The 22,626-nt window shown below is 45.4% G+C and overlaps 2 protein-coding genes across 2 annotated transcripts; both read left to right on the top strand.

The window, feature by feature from the left end:
- The first annotated feature begins 382 nt into the window (after window positions 1–382).
- Window positions 383–3,329, top strand: fzd7a (frizzled class receptor 7a). The gene has a single exon (XM_084689395.1). The coding sequence runs from the start codon at window positions 856–858 to the stop codon at window positions 2,536–2,538; it is 1,683 nt and encodes a 560-aa protein (XP_084545521.1). The 5' UTR covers window positions 383–855; the 3' UTR covers window positions 2,539–3,329.
- A 1,233-nt stretch (window positions 3,330–4,562) lies between these two features.
- On the top strand, window positions 4,563–21,973 carry kiaa2012 (KIAA2012 ortholog). Its single transcript, XM_084688469.1, has 21 exons — window positions 4,563–4,594; window positions 4,740–4,962; window positions 7,288–7,432; window positions 8,134–8,279; window positions 8,658–8,853; window positions 8,975–9,135; window positions 9,288–9,648; window positions 9,758–9,913; window positions 10,011–10,142; window positions 10,230–10,337; window positions 15,057–15,124; window positions 15,455–15,571; window positions 15,719–16,098; window positions 16,470–16,647; window positions 16,747–16,888; window positions 17,014–17,132; window positions 17,175–17,414; window positions 17,523–17,731; window positions 17,908–18,080; window positions 20,946–21,165; window positions 21,504–21,973. Exons 1-21 carry the CDS (start codon window positions 4,563–4,565, stop codon window positions 21,697–21,699), a joined length of 3,702 nt encoding a protein of 1,233 aa, XP_084544595.1. The 3' UTR covers window positions 21,700–21,973.
- The last annotated feature ends 653 nt before the right edge of the window (window positions 21,974–22,626 follow it).

The following is a 22,626-nucleotide window of genomic DNA, read 5'->3' as shown; positions in this document are numbered from 1 at the left end:
AGAGAATCTGTAATGATTGCAAACCAACAGTAATAATAATTAACTCACTAAACCTATTTGAAGAGAAGTGCTAATTGTGGTTTTGATTTCAATTACATCCCACTCGTTTTCTCTAAATACCTATACTGTATAGCCTATATGAGAGAAACAGAGAGAGAGAGAGAGAGAGAGAGAGAGAGAGAGAGAGAGAGAGAGAGAGAGAGAGAGAGATACATATATCTATGTGCTTTCCCCAATCCAATCAGGATGGAGGCTCTTTAGAAACCGAACTGTGCCATTGGTCCAGAGAACATGGTTTCCCGGTGCCCCGCCCTTACATTTTACGGCTTGTGAATGAGGGGCATCTAGAAACCGACGTCACATCATTGTGTGCTCTGTATTCGCCTCTGGAGCTCCAACTTTTCAGTATCCAACCAGCTACAGACAGAGAAGTCACGAGCAGAACAATTGTAGGTCAAAACTAATGGCAATTCGTACCACATTTTATGATAGGGCTTTTGCCTAAAGACACCCAAGACTCCTTGCACGGACTTAGAGGAAAAACTGAAGTTTCTTCAGCCCACTGATTCAGAGAAAGAGAAGTAACGAAGGGTCTTTCTCGAGCTGATTTGTGAAGAGTAATCTACAAAGAGCCCAAGACCCTTGAGTCGTCATGCGAGTGCGGCCACCACGCGCACGGTTTTGTGGACTAGCGTGAGCTGTTTATGGTCTAAAAAGAGACATAAAACACCTATTGCAAAAAAGTTCCATATCTTTAATCTGAGTTAGAAGAGAATTGTTGTGTTTTTTTTTTTTACAAAGCATCGGGTAATTTTTACAACAGACTTCCTTCAAAGTTGTTTTACCCTTGAAACTATGGCGGACTCAAAGAAATCGGACCAGGCATTTCCAGCTGCTTTTGCGCTGATGATGGTGAGTGCGCTTTTCCCGTTGTGTTCCGGACAGTATCACGGAGAGAAGGGGATCTCGATACCCGAGCATGGCTTTTGTCAGCCCATTTCAATTCCCCTCTGCACGGACATCGCCTACAATCAAACCATTATGCCGAACCTTCTGGGCCACACAAACCAAGAGGACGCAGGGCTTGAGGTCCACCAGTTCTACCCATTAGTAAAGGTGCAGTGTTCCATGGACCTAAAGTTTTTCCTCTGTTCCATGTACGCACCGGTCTGCACCGTGCTCGAGCAAGCAATCCCACCGTGTCGCTCGCTGTGTGAGCGAGCGAGACAGGGCTGTGAGGCACTCATGAACAAATTTGGATTCCAGTGGCCGGAGAGACTCCGCTGCGAGAATTTCCCAGTTCACGGAGCAGGGGAGATATGCGTTGGTCAGAACACGTCGGACACCGGCAGCCCCACTTCATACCCGACACCATACGTTCCAGAACTCATGACCCTGCCGCCCAACATGGGTCGGCCGGCCAGTCCACAACAATTCTCCTGCCCTCTTCAGCTGGAGGTGCCCACTTATCTCAACTACAACTTCATGGGAGTGAAAGACTGCGGCGCGCCGTGCGAACCCACTAAGCCTAACGGATTGATGTATTTTCGTGAAGAAGAGGTGAAGTTCGGACGTCTATGGGTTGGCATCTGGTCGATTTTATGCTGTGTGAGCACCCTGTTCACAGTGCTCACATATCTGGTGGACATGCGGCGCTTTCGGTACCCAGAGCGACCCATTATCTTCCTCTCCGGCTGCTACTTCATGGTGGCCGTTGCATATGCGGCCGGGTTCTTTCTGGAGGACAAAATAGTGTGCATTGATAAGTTCAAAGAGGACGGATACAAGACGGTGGCACAAGGCACCAAGAAAGAGGGTTGCACTATCCTCTTTATGATCCTCTACTTCTTTGGCATGGCCAGCTCTATCTGGTGGGTGATTCTGTCCCTAACCTGGTTCCTCTCAGCTGGGATGAAGTGGGGGCACGAGGCCATCGAGGCCAACTCTCAGTATTTCCACCTGGCTGCCTGGGCTGTCCCAGCCGTGAAGACCATCACCATCCTGGCCATGGGACAAGTGGACGGAGACTTGCTCACGGGTGTTTGTTACGTGGGCATCTACAATGTTGATTCTTTGCGTGGATTCGTCCTGGCACCACTGTTTGTCTATCTGTTCATCGGGACTTCATTCCTCCTCGCTGGATTTGTGTCCCTGTTCCGGATCAGAACCATCATGAAACACGACGGGACCAAGACGGAGAAGCTGGAGAAACTGATGGTTCGTATCGGAGTGTTCAGCGTCCTTTACACAGTTCCAGCCACCATTGTGATAGCCTGCTATTTCTACGAACAAGCTTTCCGAGGACAGTGGGAAAAGACCTGGCACATGCAGACGTGCAAGCGTTTCGCCGTGCCCTGCCCTCCAAACAACTTTGCTCCCATGACACCGGACTTCACCGTCTTTATGATCAAGTATCTGATGACAATGATTGTCGGCATCACATCCGGGTTCTGGATATGGTCGGGCAAAACGCTGCAGTCTTGGCGAAGGTTTTATAAAAGACTGAGCAACAGCAACCAAGGGGAAACTACAGTATGAAGTAGATAATTGGTCACAAATGATTATATCAGTAGGTGTGTAAAGCCAGGATGTGCATCCTGACGTTTTAAAACAAAACATGATCCTTGTGGATCATTATGTGGTCTCTGAATGGACTTTGAAAAGCGAACTATCAGAGCGCCGTCTCCTACCTAACTTACAGGCCGGAGCCTCCGGACTCCTTGATTCCAAGGCAGATGTGAAAAGCTCAAATATGGACACGTATATAGTGCCGTTAGACCAAATGGTCCGTGAAATTCAAAATTACGTTGATTGGATACATTTTATCCTATTTTTTTGCGCATGTTGGTCAACTAATTGAAAAGTAGTAGCCTACTGCTGGGTCAATGTAACCACATGATTTACGACACGTAGGCCTACAAGTAATTTAGAGCCTCGTTATCTAGGCCTACAATTTCAGGCTGCCGTGTAAAAAAGACTGAACATTTGCCTTACAAATTGATTGTCTCTTTTATTCTGTGTGGTAATTCGTTTGACACACAACAAACCAGTGACAATCATGCAAATTTGTGTCACTCAAAAGTCAACATGGACATATGTTTGCAATGTATTGGTATTGGTATTGGGATAAAATATGCATGTGTGTAGCTGTGAAATTATGCAAGCTACTATAAGCGACAGTACAGGACAAACTTTGTAAATACTCACTTTTTCCTTAAAGAATATATGTATTTATGAAGATAATCTTGCTTTTTTACTCAATTTTTAAATGCAATAAGAGACCGTTGGTATCTGTACAGTTTCACTGAATAAAGTGATTAGATTTTTAATACCTTCTCTTGTGATTTGTGTGTGTGTGAGTTTGGTTGTTGTATGTCCACATACTTCCAAGCTTCATGTCTGGGACTTTGATGCCACCTACAGGGCACTGTAGCAATGTAGTTTGACCGTAGATCAATCAATTGTTATGCAAACCAGAAGAAAAAAAACTAATCAAGATGGAAGAAACGTTGTAGTTCATAGAACAATTGATGGAGTGTGCGTGTTTAGAATGTACCTTATGATTGATGTTTATTATGCACATGTAACGTGACTACAGTGATTACTGTGTCTGTAAGTGTGTAGTGAGGCTCAGAATGTATTTTAAATGTATGTATGTATATATACATATATTGGCTATCCCTTGGTTGCTTCATAACTCATTCGCTTAGTTCAAAAGACCCTTCCTCACACCCGCATGAAATGGCTAGTCACACATTCCATTACAGGGGGAGGCAGTATAGAAATAGAACAGTATTTCCCTGACCATTCCATCCACACAAACCACCACATACCCTACATACCCCCACCCCCCGTAACTTCATATACCTTCTGTCACAGTTTCAGAATACTCGATCCACATGGTTACAGCACAGTGGTGGAGGGGGTGAGTTGCTACCACGGTAACAGAAACAAAGTCAGTCAGGCCTTAAACTGTACAGAGTTACTCATCAAATCCTAGCAACAGCAACACAGCAAACATTAGCAGTCCAGCACTCTGAGTCTCTCCTGGGTCCTGGGTGGCCATTACTTTGGACAAGCTTTTCCATAGTCATCACAGCATTGGTCAGTTGCAGCACAACTCAGGTAGGAACCATGCTTGACGTTGTTGTCAGGATTCCTTTTTAGAAGTAAATTTACTGTCAGACTGAAACTGATTTTACGTTTAGATTTTAACATGGCATTGTACTGTATGTATAAGTTAAAAGCTTGAGAGGGAACACTTTTTTCTGTGTTGTACCAGGCTGATAAATGATGCTATGATTGTTCAGACTTGGGATGGACAAACCACCAGTTAAAAATACAGCTTCTCCTTTATAACTACAGCTCTGAAGACACAACCAGCACTGGGCTGAGGACTGAGAAAAGGAAGACAAGAAAAATACAGTGTAGAATCAGTTCAAAGAGTACTGGTGGGGTTGCTGACAGAGTATCTGACAGTATTGGTGCTATGAGAGATCTCACCCTGTCTCTGCTCAGCCGAGGCTGTGGTTTAGTGGCTCGCTCACACCACGACAGCCAAGATGGCCGTCTGGAAGTTTGCTTTGAACCTGAGGTGAAAAAACCCCGCAAATGTATTTTGAAACTTTTCCTCAGGTCTTCAGGGACTTACTGTAATGTTGATGATCCTGGCCATTTATTTCAATCTAGGACTACTACATATGGAAATCCCATCAGCCTCAGCTCAGGTTGTCCAATAGCGGGCGCTTTCTGGGGGGAGTGGAACCAGTGCCTCCAAAGACCTACAGCACCAGAAGAGGACCTCTCTTCCTGTACTCTGAGGACCTGGCTTCCATGACAACTGGCTTGCCAGAGGCCAGCAGGAAGAGGCAGGTCTCCCAACAGTCCAGACAGGAAATGGATCTTCACCTGCACACTCTACGGGACTTGACTGGGGCCATATTGGCTTACGGAAAAAAGCGGGTAGGGAACAAGTTATTATGAGTAAAGTCCAGATAATGTCTCTCTCCCCACCCCACCCTCCACTCTCATGTTCTGTCTTTTACACACACACACACACACACACACACACACACACACACACACACACACACACACACACACACACACACACACACACAATGGTCTAGTCTCAGTCCCTTCTAGTACTTTTGCCGTTCTGACCCCAAAGTTGACACATTCTGAACCAAGGGAGATGGATGGAGGGATGGAGCAAGTGAGGAAGTGAGTAACATTATTTCTCCTTCATGTCTCCCAAGATAATCCCCCTGGCAGACCTCAGACACATATCTCATAGCACCTGGCCTGGCTAGATAAGGCTGCAGTCTCCGCCCCTCTCTCACACACAACGCTCTCAAGGTGTCTCCAATTTCCCTGCATTCCCAGTCAATCAAGCTGCCAATTTAAGTGTAAAGCGTAGCTTGACCTGCTCTGAGAGTGAGCTGCAAATCTTAATAAAGTTGTCCCAGGGGCTTTATTAGTGAACACTCCATAATCCAGCCAATTCCTGCCTCTTCTGACTATCTCTTAATGTGCACCAGACCCTCAGCCTATGCATGTTATACTAGAGTCTGGAGTCATTCTCCTTTTCCTCCCTCTCTCTCTTTCTCTTTCAGCTGATTTTGCACGTACACAGTAAAATTACAGTCTGCAGAAGAAGGAATTGGAGACTGATTATAGAATTACTTCTGCAAAACGTGGACAGACACCGTACATTATTTTTCTGCGTGTGTTTATGCAAAACTCTAGTCATCTTTAGTAGGGGTCTTCAAACCCTGGTCCTCAGGGCGCGCTGTCCTTGTGTTTTATATGTTCCCCTGCTCCAACACACCTGATTCAAATGAATGGATCGTTATCAAGCCCTGCAGAAGCCTGATGACGAGCATTCATTTGAATCAGGTGTGTTGGAAGAGGGAACCATATAAAACATTCAGGACAGCGGGCCCTGAGCATTGAAGACCACTGATCTAGAGAGTACACAAGTATAGCCAGTTGATTAAAGGATGATGATTGTGTTCAGTGTGTGTTCAGTGTGTGTTCTGTGTGTGTTCTGTGTGTGTTCTGTGTGTGTTCCGTGTGTGTTCCGTGTGTGTTCCGTGTGTGTTCAGTGTGTGTTTGTTTCAGTGTGTATCAGTGTGTTTGCATCTCTGGTCTATGGGTAGAGAAGCTAAGCAGGCAATATCAGTGTCTAGAACGTTCCTGAAATCCTGTTCCTGATGCTTTGGAATGTCAACAACATAGGTAGGGACAGGGAACTAGATCAATCATTTATTAGTCTAAAAAGAATATTGTGATTGGAACTGCCGATGTTAACATGCTCATCAATGGAGCCATTATAATGTGCAAGACAAGTCACTGTAAATACATTTGATACAGACTTTGAAGAAATACTTTATATTGTCTTTGACTACCTCCCAGTAATAGCAATAGCCGCAATGTAAATACTTTTGTGTAATGCTGGGGACACACCACAGGATAATCGGGCCGATTTCGGCCCTTCCGACAATCCTAGGTAACATATGTCTCGATTATCTTGGTTCCGCAGATTTTATCAGATGTTCCCTTGGTGTGAGGTGTGTTAAGAGTGACCACACACTGTAGGAGCAGAACGGCTAAATCTAGGATTTTTTGTCCTCATGTTTGTGGTCTCTTACAGATTGAAAATCTTATAAGATTAAAAACATTGTATAGTGTGTCCCCAGCATGACTTACAGCCATCTTCATCATCTCAACAGCAGCTATCAGAGTGAATCTAGGACAATCAGACACAGCTGTGCATTGCCAGGGACTTGTCGGATCTGTCAGTGGAGGATGATAAGCTGGGTAAACAAACATGATCAACTAAAGAAAATCAATTTATAACTATATGAGGGACATAAATTATGGAAAATAAATGATTCGATATCATAGCAGAATGTTTACATACTTAGGGTTTTTGAAGGTTGCCAACATCATCATGTGGATTTGATTCAGCAAAAATCCACAAGATTAGTGCTGGAGGCAACATCAACACTGTAGACATGCTGAATTTCTGCTCTTCACACCTCGGGGCAGGACACATCATTGAGACTGTTTCTCCTGCACTTATAGATAACTGCTTTTTTATTTTTTTAAGTGACGTTTGGGGGAAATTATAGTCAAGGCAACCCTCTCTGTATAGTTCTCTCTCTCCATCTGTCTCTCTCAATTATTTTTCTGTCTGCCTCAGCTCAGAGGAGGTACTGCCTCAGCCACCAACCTCCCTTCACTCCCCCTGCCAACACTTCTTGACCCCCTACCACCCTCCAGCAAAGTGTCTCAGGCCCCCATGAGATCAACCAGGCAGCCCAGGCCCAAAGCCTCACAGCCTGCCAGGGAACCAGGCCCAGGTCCCCCCTCTTCCCCAAGGCACCACAGACCACCTACAGGTCTGGATCCTTTGCCATCAAAGAGAGTCTTATCACCTAGAACTGAAGGGATGGATCCAGACAGAACACAACACTTGACATCAAGTAAAAGCACAAAAGTGGACAGCCATGTAATGGAGGATTGCGAAGAACGTATTACAGAAGCAGGTAAATGCACTAATAGGTGAGCAATTATTCCAAATGAAACAAATCAAAACCATCAGTTCTCTATTAGCATTGTAGACTGCAGCAAGCTCGTTGTACGTCACTAAATCAGAGCCTTGTTTTCGTAGACATTAGACTTGGCATCTAGATCAATAGTGGATCTGTTCTTTCTACCCAGGGCAAGGTTAATTTGGTTAATCTGAAGTCTTTTACAGTTGGTCTGAATGGGTCCAATTTATTTCACTAAAAGTGCAGGAAATTAGTTTTGCCAGAGAGCACACAATCACATTTGTATGTCGTACTATGGCAATAGGAAATAGAGAATGTCATAGAGTTCCATTAATGTTATAGGACAGTTTACTGCTTTCTTAGTATCTTTGTCTTCCCTTAGGTTGGGTATCTAAAACTTTGCATGTAAAAATACAAATGTACTATTCTAATACAAGTGCAGTTGATGCATCAGCGCACTTGTAAAAAACAGAGCGAATAGTATGGTTAAAAATGTGTCCATTCTTCTCGGGCACATTTTCCGGAGAACTTAAAACAAAACATCTACTGAAATTCTAAGGTGTATTTTCCCCAGGTTGGAAGGAGAAGAAGGCCAATGACTTGAGGAGGTTTAAGGTGGTGGTCTTCACACCCAGGGTTCACATGAGTCCCATGCCAGAGACAGAGCCTCCTTGGCAGGTTGATGAAGGAGGAAGACCCCCTGGCACTTCAGCAAACTGGGTGAGATATGTTTATGTACCTTCCATCAACCTCAGAAAGCACAACAAGACTGTATGGAAACAGTTGTGTTGTAACATTACTGACTGCGATTGAAGATCAGCAGTTTTGGTCTGTTAACGAAATAACAATAACAGCCTTATAATGTGTTCTCTTTACCCAATGTTATAAAATGAAATATCTGATCAGATAAACATCGCACAGGAAGGTCAGCATTCACAAAACCAGGAAAATAAGCGATTTCCTGGTTACAGGTCCAAGTCTCCATCAGTCAAAGAAGGAACGTTGTGATTGGTACAGTTAATCACAACCTGCTTGTTAAATGCAATAACCCTACATGTAACTTAATTGTTCTGATGTGCATTTGATTCCATGTTGAAGGCCTTGCACATGAAGTCCGACTGCTCTCTGTACAGCACCACAAAAGACCCCGAGGGGGTGGGAGTCTCTGAGATGGCTGAAGAGAGGTGCTATCCTCTCAATATGGCTTCTGTGGACACCTCCTGGGCCTCCAGTCGCCCATCCCTCATCAACTTCTACGGCGGCCATCTTGTTGGCGTGCGACACAGGCAAATATGTAGGCTCAGTTGTCATTTCACCAATGACCTTAACAGGAATGGCCTAGTTAGTGTATTTGAGCATGTATGTCTGATGTGATTTTCTACCAACTCGAGTCAATGCGGTGCGTGTTTGTTCAGTCCGACTGGCTGGAGTTCACAGCTGTGTTCAGAGAGAGGCTCCTTCCTCTGACCCCAGCCTCATGCTCCCTCCACCCTCTGAGGCCCCTCAGTGTTGTCTTCCTCCCGTCTCCCTGGCTCCTCTGGTCAGCCAGGGACAGGGCAGGGAGGCCCAGGCCAGAGTAAGCATTCCATTCAATTAAAGTTACGCAAACTCGATATACTCAAATGACTGAGTTTTTCTGCAAATTACGAAAGTTGCATGTGTTTTTTTGTTGTTGTGGAATGGATTAAGAGTGAAGTCTGATAGTCCAAGTTTGTGTTTGTGTATTAGCAGGGACTGACATGTGATGTCGGGCTGCTGGAACCAAGGGAGCCAGGCCATCATCTGTCCACCATCCGGGAGGGATGTGTGAGACCAGGGGGGGCCGTGGGTCCAGCCCAGACCCAGTCTGAGAGGACAGAACACCAGAAACTGCTACTGCTGCCGCTCTTAATACCCGGTGCTGGAAGTAGAGGAGTACATGAAAAAGGAAGGGGAGGAGATGGAGAGAACAGTGGTGGAGAAAGAGAGAAACACAAAAGACAAGAAAGAGCGAAAGAATATGTAGGAGGAGGGGGTAAAGCTGTGCCCCCTCAGAGAGTCCCTCGGCAGGTAGCAGAGCAGGCTTGTGTCCTGCTGGAGCCAGAGGAAGGTAGATATCAGAACCAACACAACACTGCGTCTTACAAAGACAACACAGACGTTTGAAAAAAGCTTGACATCATTTGCCTGGTTAAAGGTCATACTTGTCCCTCACCCAGAATGTCCCCCTCCTTTGGGAGTGCTGCCCCCTTTGGCCCGGAGGCAGGGCCCAGCCAGACAGTATTTCTTGTCCCAGTACAGACCTGACCCCCAGGATGAGACCTGGGAGGACCCCAGGACCGTGGTCCGGGGCACCTTGCCTCTAGAGCTCAGAGGTGAGCTACATCAGCAGAACTGCCCTTACCTCATTGTCTGCTTGGGCACATTTGAAGTACATTACATTGGGATCAATGTTGCGGTGTGGGTTTTCAGAGGGGCAGAAAGGCCAATCGTGGGGTACCTTGATCATGGGTCCTGATGGGGAGATCATTCAGCTGTCCCTGTGGGACCCCAAAGCGGACACTGGCGATCCGTCTCATCTTGATGATGTCACACGAGAGAACGGTATGATGATGACTCTCGTATCTATCAGCAGTTCACCACTATGTGACCGTTGAGGAATCAGTATCTGAGCTGTGTGTGTGTCTGCAGCTCTGCGTGTGCTGTCTTCTGAGGGGGAGAAGCTACCATGGATCCTCCTACTGCAGCCAGAAGCGACTGACACCGACAGACAGGGTTGTGAGACCACAGACCGGGCAGGTAATGTTGTAGAGACTCCAGTCAGATGACAGACACAAGCTGGTCAGCGTAGTGACACCACAGACACAGGTCAAGGAAGAAGGTCTGAGCACAATATTCTGGCCATGAGAACATGATGTACTCTGATTGTTTCACAGTCAGCGTTTCGGCTGTGCTCAAGAAGTTCTATGCCAATACGCAATCACAAGCTCATCTGTTTTTGTTCAAAATAAAAGATAAGATGAGTCGAACGAAGACTATTTTCCGGTATCCCATTTCTGCGTGGGAGGACTGACCGAGGCGAATCATCATTTTAGTCAGAAGAGCAACTTAAACCTTTTAAGACCGACTACAAAATGTGCCTGGGTGTGGTTTGGCTTCATAACACTGGTGTATATTCTACTCTACCCTGTACAGTCAGACACACACATATACTCTTATTCCACTCAGTTCCACCAGCGTATCTAAACGACAGTCCGGCCTGCTCCCCTCCCCCGCAGCTCCAGCTTCCTCACATCTGGTTGTGTTTTGACGTTGTAAGGTATCCCACAATGCCTTGCAGGGAAACGTGATCCCTGCAGGCCGGGTTCTTATCCCCGCCCTGGAGACTTTGACTGACAAGGCCTTGTGTTTTCTCAGCCTCTATTTCTCTTTATTTCTCTCCCTCTCCCTCTCCCTCTCCCTCTCCCTCTCCCTCTCCCTCTCCCTCTCCCTCTCCCTCTCCCTCTCCCTCTCCCTCTCCCTCTCCCTCTCCCTCTCCCTCTCCCTCTCCCTCTCCCTCTCCCTGTCCCTCTCCCTCCCCCTCTCCCTCTCCCTCTCTCTCTCTTTCTCCATGCCCTTGCCTTACATTCTCTTTTTTCCCTTGCTCTGTTTCCGTTACCTTGTCACCATTCAGAAACTCACCCTCCACCTCACTCCCCCCCCAACCCCAGTACCAGCCAACTTTCCTACCTTCACCCTCACCCCATCTACCCTCCCCCCCCCCCCCCCAAACCTAGGCCCCTTTAGAAACGGACACTTTCTAAATAAAGATTCTTGTGAGCAGAGGACTTTATCAGACTGGAATACAGAACAAAAACCTGGCCTCAACTCAACAGTTCTCCAGAGCCTTCTGCTATGTGGAGGGATGCATTCATTTGATTTGATTCACTCTTGATAACGTTCTTTTCCTCACTCAGTCACATCACACCATCTTGATCAACTGTCCGTGCCTTCTTACCACAATCAGAGATAACTGAATAGCTCACACATACAGGGAGGGTAGACTTGTTAAAGTAGATTCACGTCCGCTGGATAACAAGAGCGTCTGCTAAAAATGACTAAATGTAAATGTAAAATAACAAGAACCTTCATAGAGAACTCACTTATACAGTTTATCCAGAGTTATCCAGAGTTAGGCGGTTGACTGTCGCCTCTCACCACCCCTCCTTAGGGCCCCCAAACCCCCTGCTCTCCAGCCTGGAACAGACAGTTTTATGGATGTCTGCCCTGCCTTGGCACTGACAACCTGCTAACAAGTTTGTCACCTAAAATAGATGGCAGCACCAAGGTGCCGGTGTTGGCATTTTTTTATAGGCCACGTTCAGATGGTATGAGTTAACGGGCAGAATGTGCAGGCTCTTGAACGGGGCGGAGAAGAAAAACACGGAGACAAGAGAGGTGTGATAATGTTGTCATTACTGTGACATCATAATGTTATGTGCTTTCTATACAAAGTCTTCGCTATGAAAGGGTAACTTGCAACTCATGAGTGACTCCTGAGATGCCGGTGTTGTGATGTGTCGGTAAATCCTAAATGCCCCAGACGATGACGAGGAGCATGGTGTCCATGGATGGGGATCTCCTTGTTCAGCATTGAGATGAAGAACCAGAACAAGCCGCCCATAAAATGTTGTAGCTGTCTCTAATCACTGACGCACAGCAACCAGCAGCCTTTAGAAGTACTTGGCCTGCATCCAGACAAGAGATTAATACACAGCACAACTCTAGAGGTTGGTTACATTAAGGTCCATGTTCTCTCCCCTATATAAATTCAGACAAAGTAGGTCTGCCTGGGCTCAAATCTCCCTCATCCATCATAGCAGTCTTGTTTACCATGAGGGGAACTCAAACCGTGTGTAGCACCACAGGGAGAAATATGAACCCACTTGGAGTTAGATAGAGCCTACAAGAAAGAATGCATACAGTCTCTGCAGGACCGGGAGTCTGGTCTGTGTCCAGAGAGAGAGAGAGAGAGAGAGAGAGAGAGAGAGAGAGAGAGAGAGAGAGAGAGAAAGAAAGAAAGAAAGAAAGAAAGAAAGAAAGAAAGAAAGAAAGAAAGAAAGAGAAGGAGAGAGGCTAGGTTACATGCTATTGCCTATATCTCACTGTATTCTTCATGTGGTTTCTGCTCTTCTGAGGAAAACATGGACAACCAGTCCAGATGACTGCTGTCCCATTTTCAAGTGGAAAGTAGCCAGAGGAAAATTAATGAGAACGTTTGGTCACTTAGGCTAGCCACTGTTTACAGTAAATACGTATTAATTAAGAGTTAAATGGGTCTATACATAATGGTAGGTCTGAACTTAGCACCTTTTTGCTGTCCTACATACAACCTCCCCCCCCCGACCTGGATCTGGGTTCCACAGGGGGGGTTGAGGTTTAAGAAAATGGTGAAAGGCACATTCTTGTAGCCATTACGTGGGATTTGTGTCATAGAGAATGAGTAATTACCAGAGTTCTGTGGGGGTTGGGGGGGGGGGGGCATCAGCAGGATCAGAGAAACTGACAAAGTGAGGAGTGGGGCAATGAGCTGGGGAAGGGGAAGGGGGAGGGGATATGAGAGGTTGGCGGAAAAGAGGAGAGATGGGAGGACGTGCTGGCGTGGTGGAGGGGGAAGGGAGGGAAGAAAGGAAAGAGAGAAATCAAGTTAGTGGGAGCTGGCGAGAGAGGAGTGAGGTACCATGGGGTTTAATGAGAGGGCAGGGGTAAGAGAGGGAGGGTGAGGTACAGGGGTTTGGGAGGAAGGGCTGTAGGGGTGAGGCAGGGAGGGTGCACGGAAGGGTGAGGTAGGGAGGGGTGCGTCGGGGAGGCCTGGATCCTGTGCAGAGGTTTCACAGTGAAACACATTTCCCCAAGAATGTGGAACAAAGTTTAGCGCAACTCTCCCGGGGCCAGGGTCGCTGGTGCGTAACCAGAGCCTGAAAGACAGGAGAGAGGTTTTCTCCCTCCCTCACTCCCTCTGTCTTCTACACACCCTTCCTCTCCCCCCCTTACTTCAAAGAGGCCCTGGAACCCATTAGGACAGACAGACACACCAGAAAATAAACTGTCTGTCTCTGTCAGGATACATGGGGGATACAACATCCCTTGTCCCCTATAGACTCGCTATTTCTTTTTGTTTTTTTTCTCTGTGTGTGTGTGTGTGTGTGTGTGTGTGTGTGTGTGCACATGTGCCTGCATGTGTGTATTTGTGAGTGTGTTTTAGTTTCTCAATACATTTACCAAGTGTCAGTTTCAGTCAACCATCCCAGTCTTGTACACTGCTGATGCTTTACAGAAAGTCTTGAGTTTCATGTGTATTGTCTGTTTCACAAAGTAAAAACATGAGATGGGATGGGAGCTTGAGTGAATACAACTTACATGAATGTTTCTCTTTGTCAGATTTACTTAAGAGCTGAAAGTGATCAACATATGAACACCGTATTCCTTTTCATTCCTTTGCGGTTACTGGCTCAGTGAGTTGTGAGTTTCTCCATGGCCAGTTTGCAAACTAAAAATGCTCCCAGGTTGCCCCTCGCAGGTGGAAAAGCTGTACTACAGCAGTCAGCCCACACCATTGTACTTAGGATCACTGTTGTCAGTTAACTTTCTCATGTTCAAACCATGGAAGAGAAGATATTTTAGAAGAGAGATGCAAAAGAAAGCGTGTACGTGTCAACAGGTATATTGTTTGGGACAAACGGCCTACAGCCCTTCAGCCGGTGTGTGATACTGTGCACTTCCTGTGGAACTTCTCCAGATCGTCTTACAACCGCTTGTCTCATTGGTGGGAACCTCTCGGCACCAATGCTCCCGTTTCCTAAGGGGACAAAGATGAGCTTGCCTCCTCTTGTCTAAATGTTGTTCAAACAAGACAGTAAACCGCCAAGCGAAACTCCCCCAGAGAGTCAGGCCCAGTCCATAAACAACTCATAGACCCTAAGGCCTGCACACTTGAAAAATATGAAAAGGGATATAGATAAGCATTGTAGACAAGCTCCATCTTGTCTCCTTGAGGTACCCAGAGGTAGGAGTTGGACAGGGCTTGTCTCACATACAAGTTAAACCTCACATCCAGGTTAAACAGTTGTCCATCTCTCTCAGACTCTGGGTTCTTGTGCTAGTGTTATTGGTCGTCTTTCCAGTCTGTTAATGATCCTCTCAGGTCAGGGGTCAGCAGGGTTCAGGGAGGGGTCAGGTCAGCAGGGCAGAGTGGCGTGGAATGTCCTGCTGAGAATTCCGTCTCCAGTCACGTTCCAGGGCTAAAGAAGGGTTTAAGCCTGTGTGTGTGAGTGTGAGGTGTGTGTGTGTGTGTGTTGACCCTGTGGCTGTGTACACAGAGACAGCAGGGCTGTGCAGGGGAATGTAGATGTTTACTGATACCTGCTGAGAAGCAGCAGAGAGGAAATGTTTCAGAAGCTCATTAATGCCACCCTGAACACACAAACATCCTGTCACACTATATTCTTAGCATGTTATCCTGTTTTGTATCTGTTTCAGGTGAGGGGATAAGTAGGAACCCAGAGGCCATCTTACCAAACAAAGATGCAAGTCATCCTATCCCAGCGGTAGGGGGACCACGTCCCTGGTCGAGTTAGATGGCCACTCGTATTTACAAAATGTTACATGATTCTCTGTTTATAAAAGGGATGAATGTTACTCCCTAGTAAGTCATCCATTGCATTGTATTGGTTTACCTTTGGCTACAAGGAGGAAAGTGGGGCATAAGGTTACATAAAGGCCCAATGAGGTTAAAGTGAGGCCCTCTTGCTCTTTTACGCACACATGCAAACACAACTTCCTTTGGGTGTGCACGTACAACCAACAAAAGAAGGCCTTATCATTGTAATCTGTTTACTTTGTTCTCTTCCTACTTTGCAATGCTTTGTTGGAAGCAGCCAAGGACTGGAGTCCAGGGTATCCTTGGAGACCTGCAGCAGAGAGAAGAGAGACAGGCACCTGGACACAGGTCTCCCTCTCATAGGGACAGGACTAGACAGGCACCTGGTGCACATGTGAGTTAGCTACGTTTCACGACAGACCAAAACAGAGGCCAGAGGACCTGATAAAGAAATGCTCTGGCTTGACAAATCTGGGGAATAAGAAAGAGAATTTAATAAAGAAAAATGTATGTATTAATGTGCTTGTGTCCCTTTACCCAGAACTCTGACAACCAACTGACCACTGACAAAGCTGAGAGGAACATCTCGGCAGCTGCTGTCAATGGCAAACATAACACGGAGATGACCAAGGAGGAGGCCAGGGAGGACACAGGGCAGGATGTATGGAAGAACATGAAGAAGGAGGCTGTGAAGAAGAGATGGAGGGAGATAGAGCAGGTGAAGACAAATCGGGGTCATCGACAGCCAGCTACTCAGAGCAATCAGTCATCCCTACAGGCAGGACAGGAGACTTCCAGTTCAGGCCATCCAGCATCTGAACAGGCCAACTTTAACCCCAACCCCACTGAAAGACTGTCACAGGGGACCTGGCCAGAGAAGAGGAATCTCAGGAACTCTGAGGGGCCCCTTACACCTAGTGGGTGAGTTCACCACGCATGGAGACACATTGATCATCTGATACTATCTCCTATCTGTGCTGCAGGGTGGTGTTTATGGTGCAGGTCAGGGGTCACAGGTTGCAGAGTCAGCTCATGTGGGTTCAGTCTTCATTAATATCCTGTCGGATTAAGGTTGGAATGCTTTCCTCGCTGTGTGTCAGCTTACTATCTGCTACAAATGGCCCAGACTGGGACTATGGCTCATGTTTCAGAGTCACACACACACAATTACACACTCTTTCTGTTGCTCCCTCTGAGTCTTTGTTTCTGCTTCCCACCTCTGCCACCCCACCTCTGCCAAAGCCTGTCCTGCATCTCTCCCCATTCATTGAACAGTCTCTCCCCCTAACCAGGACTGGAGGCTACTCTGAGAACCTGGGGGAATCAGTAGGCTCTCAAAGACCACAGAAGAGAAGTGGATGGCAGAGACAGGAGGAAACTGACCGTCCAACCGGGAGAAGTAGGAAGTCAGGAGAAGATCCTGAAAAAGACCCAGAGACATTAGAGAGTTCCATTGTGGACCCAGCTGGGGTAAGACAGTGCAGAGCAGCACACACTCAGTCGTCAACCCAGTCTATGAACAAGATTGAGTCAACGGCAACTAAAACCTGTGTTCAACCCTTCTGTCAGGTTCAGAAAAAGAAAAAGAGGAAAGGGAAGAAAGCAGAGCCCAACCAGAGGGGTTCCACCAATGAGGATGCCGGAAAGACGTCTTCATCTGGGAAAAAAACGAAGAGGGGGAAGGTCAAACACCAGGCTGAATTTGTCGTTGGTTAGTCTCAGTTTCAGATTTGATGGTGTACTTTGTATGAAAACAAACAGACTAAAGACAAACGGCATAGTGGCGCATCCTCTTCATTTTAAACTGGTTGTCTTTGGTTTTTCTGTTTGGTTTAGGAAAAGCAAAGGTAAACATGGAGGTCGATCCTGGAGAGCGGGTGGAGAAGGTCAAGGGTTTCAAGGAGACTTCACCTGTGCTGAGCCCTGACGCAGTAGAGAAGGACCTGGGGGAGGAGGACCAAGAGGGGGACCAGGAGGAGGGGGAGGACGTGGAGGAGGGGGAGGAGGACTCATCTCTGGAGCTCCACACAAACCCTGATGACTCTGAGGAGGAGACGGCCTTATCCCCCAATTCAGGAGGCTCCAACTCCCCATCCATTCTGAGAGACTCAATCAAGTCCAGCGTGGGTCAGGGAGGTCAGGCCTCATCACGTGGTCACCTGTCCTCATGCTCTGCCATCATGGCAACCGACCAGTTAGCGCTGAAGCCTGTGGCGTCCGAAGCGAGCAACAGCACAGTAAATATGAACTATTGTGTAGTGATAACAACTACTGCATGTGTGAATCTTAATATAGGTTTCTCAAGGATGCCAGAAGAACATCTAACTCATTTGTGTTTTAACTAGAGTAAGATCAAGGATGACGTTGCTGCTGCCCGCAAGGAACAGCAGAGGGCAGTGTTAGCGGAGAAGGCCGAGCGACGAAGGCAAGAGGTGGAGAGGAAGAGGAGAGAGAGGGAGGAAGAGAGGAGGAGGCAACAGGGGAGAGAGGACAGGGAGGAGAGGATGAAGATGGAGCTGGACGAGGAGAAGAGACAGAGAGCTGAGGAGCTCAGGTACAGACTCTTCCCTACTGTCTCCCTCGCCTCTTCACTTGTCCACTCGCCTAGATTTCAATACTCAATCCTCAAAGCATAGGATTGGTGAAAAGTGTGATCTCTTGATAAGAGTGGATCTCCCAATACCTGTGCAAATCTACATGCCGGTAGTTATTGTAACACTTTCCCCACAGACTGAAAAGACTTGAGGAAGAGGAGGAGGGGAAACGACGCGCAGAGGAGGAGATGGAGCGAATAAGACGGGAGCAAGAAGAGGCTGAGAGGGACAGGAGGAGAAAGGAGGAGAAGAAGAGACAGCTGGAGCGTCTACAGAGGATGAGACAGGAGGAGGAGGAGCGCAGGGCGGGTGAGGAGCACACACACGTGGATACACACACACATAGAGCCAAATTCATGATATTCACTCCTTACGTTTTTAGCCCAAAACACACATGCTAACCCCTTTGGTCATTTCATCCAAAACATACATGCTAACCCCTTTGGTCATTTCCCCCAAAACACACATGCTAACCCCTTTGGTCATTTCATCCAAAACACACATGCCAACCCCTTTGGTCATTTCCCCCAAAATACACATACTAACCTGGTAATTTCATCCAAAACACACGTGCTAACCCCTTTGGTCATTTAATCCAAAACACACATGCTAACCCCTTTGGTCATTTCCCCCAAAATACACATGCTAACCCCTTTGGTCATTTACCCCAAAACACACATGCTAACCCCTTTGGTAATTTCCCCCAAAACACACATGCTAACCTCTTTGGTAATTTCCCCCAAAACTGTGTAAAAAAACAATAGTGTAACAACAGTGTAATAAAAACGTAATACCTTTTTATTTTCACTCCTTTACGTTCTTTACAGGAATTATTAGGCCTAAAACACATTTAGTCATTTCATCCAAAACACACATACGAACCCCTTGGGTAATTTACCCCAAAACACATGCTAACTCCTTTGGTCATTTCATCCAAAACACACATGCTAACCCCTTTGGTCATTTCCCCCAAAATACACATACTAACACCTTTGGTCATTTCCTCCAAAATACATATGCTAACCCCTTTGGTAATTTCCCCCAAAATACACATACTAACACCTTTGGTCATTTCATCCAAAACACACATGCTAACCCCTTTGGTAATTTCATCCAAAACACACATGCTAACCCCTTTGGTCATTTCACCCAAAACTATGTAATAACAACAATAGTGTAACAACAGTGTAATAAAAACGTAATACTTTTTTATTTTCACTCCTTACATTCTTTACAGGAGTTATTAGGCCTAAAACACATTTAGTCATTTCATCCAAAACACACATACGAACTCCTTGGGTAATTTACCCCAAAACACATGCTAAACCCTTTGGTCATTTCATCCAAAACACACATGCTAACCCCTTTGGTCATTTCCCCCAAAATACACATACTAACACCTTTGGTCTTTCATCCAAAACACACATGCTAACCCCTTTGGTCTTTCATCCAAAACACACATGCTAACCCTTTTGGTCATTTAATCCAAAACACACATGCTAACCCCTTTGGTAATTTCCCCCAAAACGGTGACAACAATATTGTAACAACAGTGTAATAAAACATAATGCCTTTTTATTTTCACTCCTTACATTCTTTACAGGAGTTATTAGGCCTAAAACACATTTAGTCATTTCATCCAAAACACACATGCTAACCCCTTTGGTGATTTACCCCAAAACACATGCTACCCCCTTTGGTAATTTCATCCATAACACACATGCTAACCTCTTTGGTCATTTCCCCAAAATACACATGCTAACCCCTTTGGCAATTTCCCCCAAAACACACATGCTAACCCCTTTGGTCATTTCCCCCAAAACTGTGTAAAAACAACAATAGTGTAACAACAGTGTAATGAAAACATGGTACCTTTTTATTTTCACTCCTTACATTTTTTACAGGAGTTATTAGGCCTAAAACACCTATAGTTATTTCATCCAAAACACACATGCTAACCCCTTTGGTAATTTACCCCAAAACACACATGCTAACCCCTTTGGTCATTTCATCCAAAACACACATGCTAACCCCTTTGGTAATTTACCCCAAAACACATGCTAACCCATTTGTTCATTTAATCCAAAACACACTTGCTAACCCCTTTTTGTCATTTCATCCAAAACACACATGCTAACCACTTTGGTCATTTCATCCAAAACACACATGCTAACCCCTTTGGTAATTTCACCCAAAACTATGTAATAACAACATTAGTATAACAACGGTGTATTAACATAAAACAGTGTAATAAGAACATAATACATTTTCATTTCATTTTCACTCTTTCACATTTTTTACAGGAGTTATTAGGCTTATAAACACCTCTAGCCATTTCCCCCAAAACACAGATGCTAACCCCTTTGGCCATTTCCCCCAAAACACACATGCTAACCCCTTTGGTCATTTGCCTCTAAACACACATACTAACCCCTTTGGTCATTTGCCTCAAAACACACATACTAACCCCTTTGGTCATTTACCCCAAAACACACATACTAACCCCTTTGGTCATTTACCCCAAAACACACATGCTAACCCCTTTGGTCATTTCATCCGAAACACACTTGACTTCAGTGATTTCAACTAACAAAATAAATGATTTCTAGCTAGAGCCATTGATAATTTGCTGACATTGTTAAAGAATGCTTACCTGATAAGTGAAAGTGACAGATAAGTGACTCGCAATATACAGAGAACAATGGAGGGCTGAGCATGTGATTGACTTCAGAATTTCTAACCAATAGAAATGTGCCATGGATAAGTTGCTTACATTGTTAAAGAATGCTTACCTCAAGTTTGCAATTGCAATATTGTGAGACCATACATTCAATTATAATTACTGTCTTGTTTCATGTAGTTATAGTCCAAGTTACAAAACAAGGAATTTAGCAATAACTGCTTTATTTTATTTTTTAAAGACCTGGTCTAACTAGACCTACACTTGTGTAGAGCTGGTGTAGGTGTGGAGGTTGATCTATGTCCAGATGGACAGTGTAAATGTAATTTAGAGTATAAGTAATGTACACACACCCCTCTAACATGAGATGTGTTTTTGGAATTATTAAAGTGATCAAATTGCATATTTATTCAAACCAAAAAGGAAATATGTACAAAATATACATGCGTTCAGAATATTTATGATTGCTGATGACGAGTCGACTTTTTGATTAGCTGAAATGGAACGGCAGAGACTGGAAGAGGAGAGGAGGAGAGAAGACGAGAGAAAGATGCTGCTGGAGATGGAGGAGGATGAGAAATTTGAGTACTTGCGCAGACAAAAGGAGGAAGAGGAAGAGAGAAGAAGAGTGGAGGAGGACAGGAGGAAAAGAGAACATGAAGCTGTCCTCTGGGCAAGGGAGCAGGCTAGACTTCAAGCCGAGCTCCTGGCCAGGTACTATAAAAAAGCAACCATAGTAATAACAATTGAGTTAGATGGCTAAGCAGTGAGGGAGTCGGGCTAGTAATCAGAAGGTTGCCAGATCGATTCCCTGCTGTGCCAAATGACGTTGAGTCCTTGGGCAAGGTACTCACCCTACTTGCCTTGGGGGGGAATGTCCCTGTACTTAGTGTAAGTCGCTCTGGATAAGAACGTCTGCTAAATGACTCAATGTAAATGTAACGGTAAATTCACTGTATTAAGATTTTATATTTGAATGCACTGCATGGTGTTGTCTCATACGTCATCCAGCCACCCATCTCCCCCTCCTCCCCTGGTCTTCTGTCTTGCAGGCAGCAGGCAGCTCTGGAACAGCAGCTTCGCTTCAGACGGGGTCTCCTTGTGGAAGCAGAGGCTCTGGGGCAGACGCAGGACATCTCCAGACCTTGGGTCTACTCCTACTTCACCCTCTTGCACCTCCTGGGCCTCTCAGACCCCATCTCAGACCCCTCCACCACCCAGGCAGACCCCACCAAAGAAATGGCATAAGTTGCAGAGGAAGTGGTTTGTATCCCTGTAAGATACATACTGTGTGGGTTCTGGGGCCTCTTATAAGCTTTTAATTTCCTACAGATGCACTTACATTACGGCTTTTTAAAATGTAAAATCACGCACGGCTACCACTTTTACATTTTGAAGACTATATAGCCTTGCTAGTGAAGAATATTTTATTTTATTGTAAATAAAGTGTTACCTGTGCCTTGCTAAAACATACTAGGTATCATGTGAAAGGAGATGTAAATTTGTGGGGTTTTAATCAGCTTTATTAAAAACAACTGGTGCAGTCTCAAAATCTTTGGGCGCAACTTCTCCACAGCATATCCATATTATGGAGAAAAAAAAAACATTTAAAACATTTTAATGTTTAGAACACGAGCATGACTAACAGCTTTAGAAACTTCAGCTCTTCTGAAAGGGAGAATATCGGCCACTACAAGAAACTCCCACAATGCACTAGTTACAGGCCTATTGGACAGCCTAAACCAAGTTGTATGGGTTTATGGTGGTGGTTTCAGCTATCATAAATCCTTTCAGAACATTCACGTCTGCTGACAGATAAGTGACTCGCAATATACAGAGAACAATGGAGGGCTGAGCATGCGATTGACTTCAGTATTTCTAACCAATAGAAATGTGCCATGGATGATTTGCTTACATTGTTATAGAACGCTTACCTCAAGTTTGCAATTGCAATGTTGTGAGACCATGCATTCAATTATAGTTACTATCATGTTTGATGTATAGTCCAAGTTATAAAACAAGGAATTTAGCAATAACTGCTTTATAAGACCTGGTCTACCTAGACCGACACTTGTGTAGAGCTGCTGTAGATGTGGAAGTTGGTCTAGGTCCAGATGGACAGTGTAAATGAAATTTAGAGTATAAGTAATACACACACTCCTTTCTCTCTGATTA

This window comes from Hypomesus nipponensis, chromosome 23 (genome assembly GCF_054491055.1).
Source record: "Hypomesus nipponensis isolate SF chromosome 23, ASM5449105v1, whole genome shotgun sequence".
NCBI lineage: Eukaryota > Metazoa > Chordata > Actinopteri > Osmeriformes > Osmeridae > Hypomesus > Hypomesus nipponensis.
Note: the sequence above shows the minus strand (reverse complement) of the source record. Positions and strands in the feature narration are given on the sequence as shown.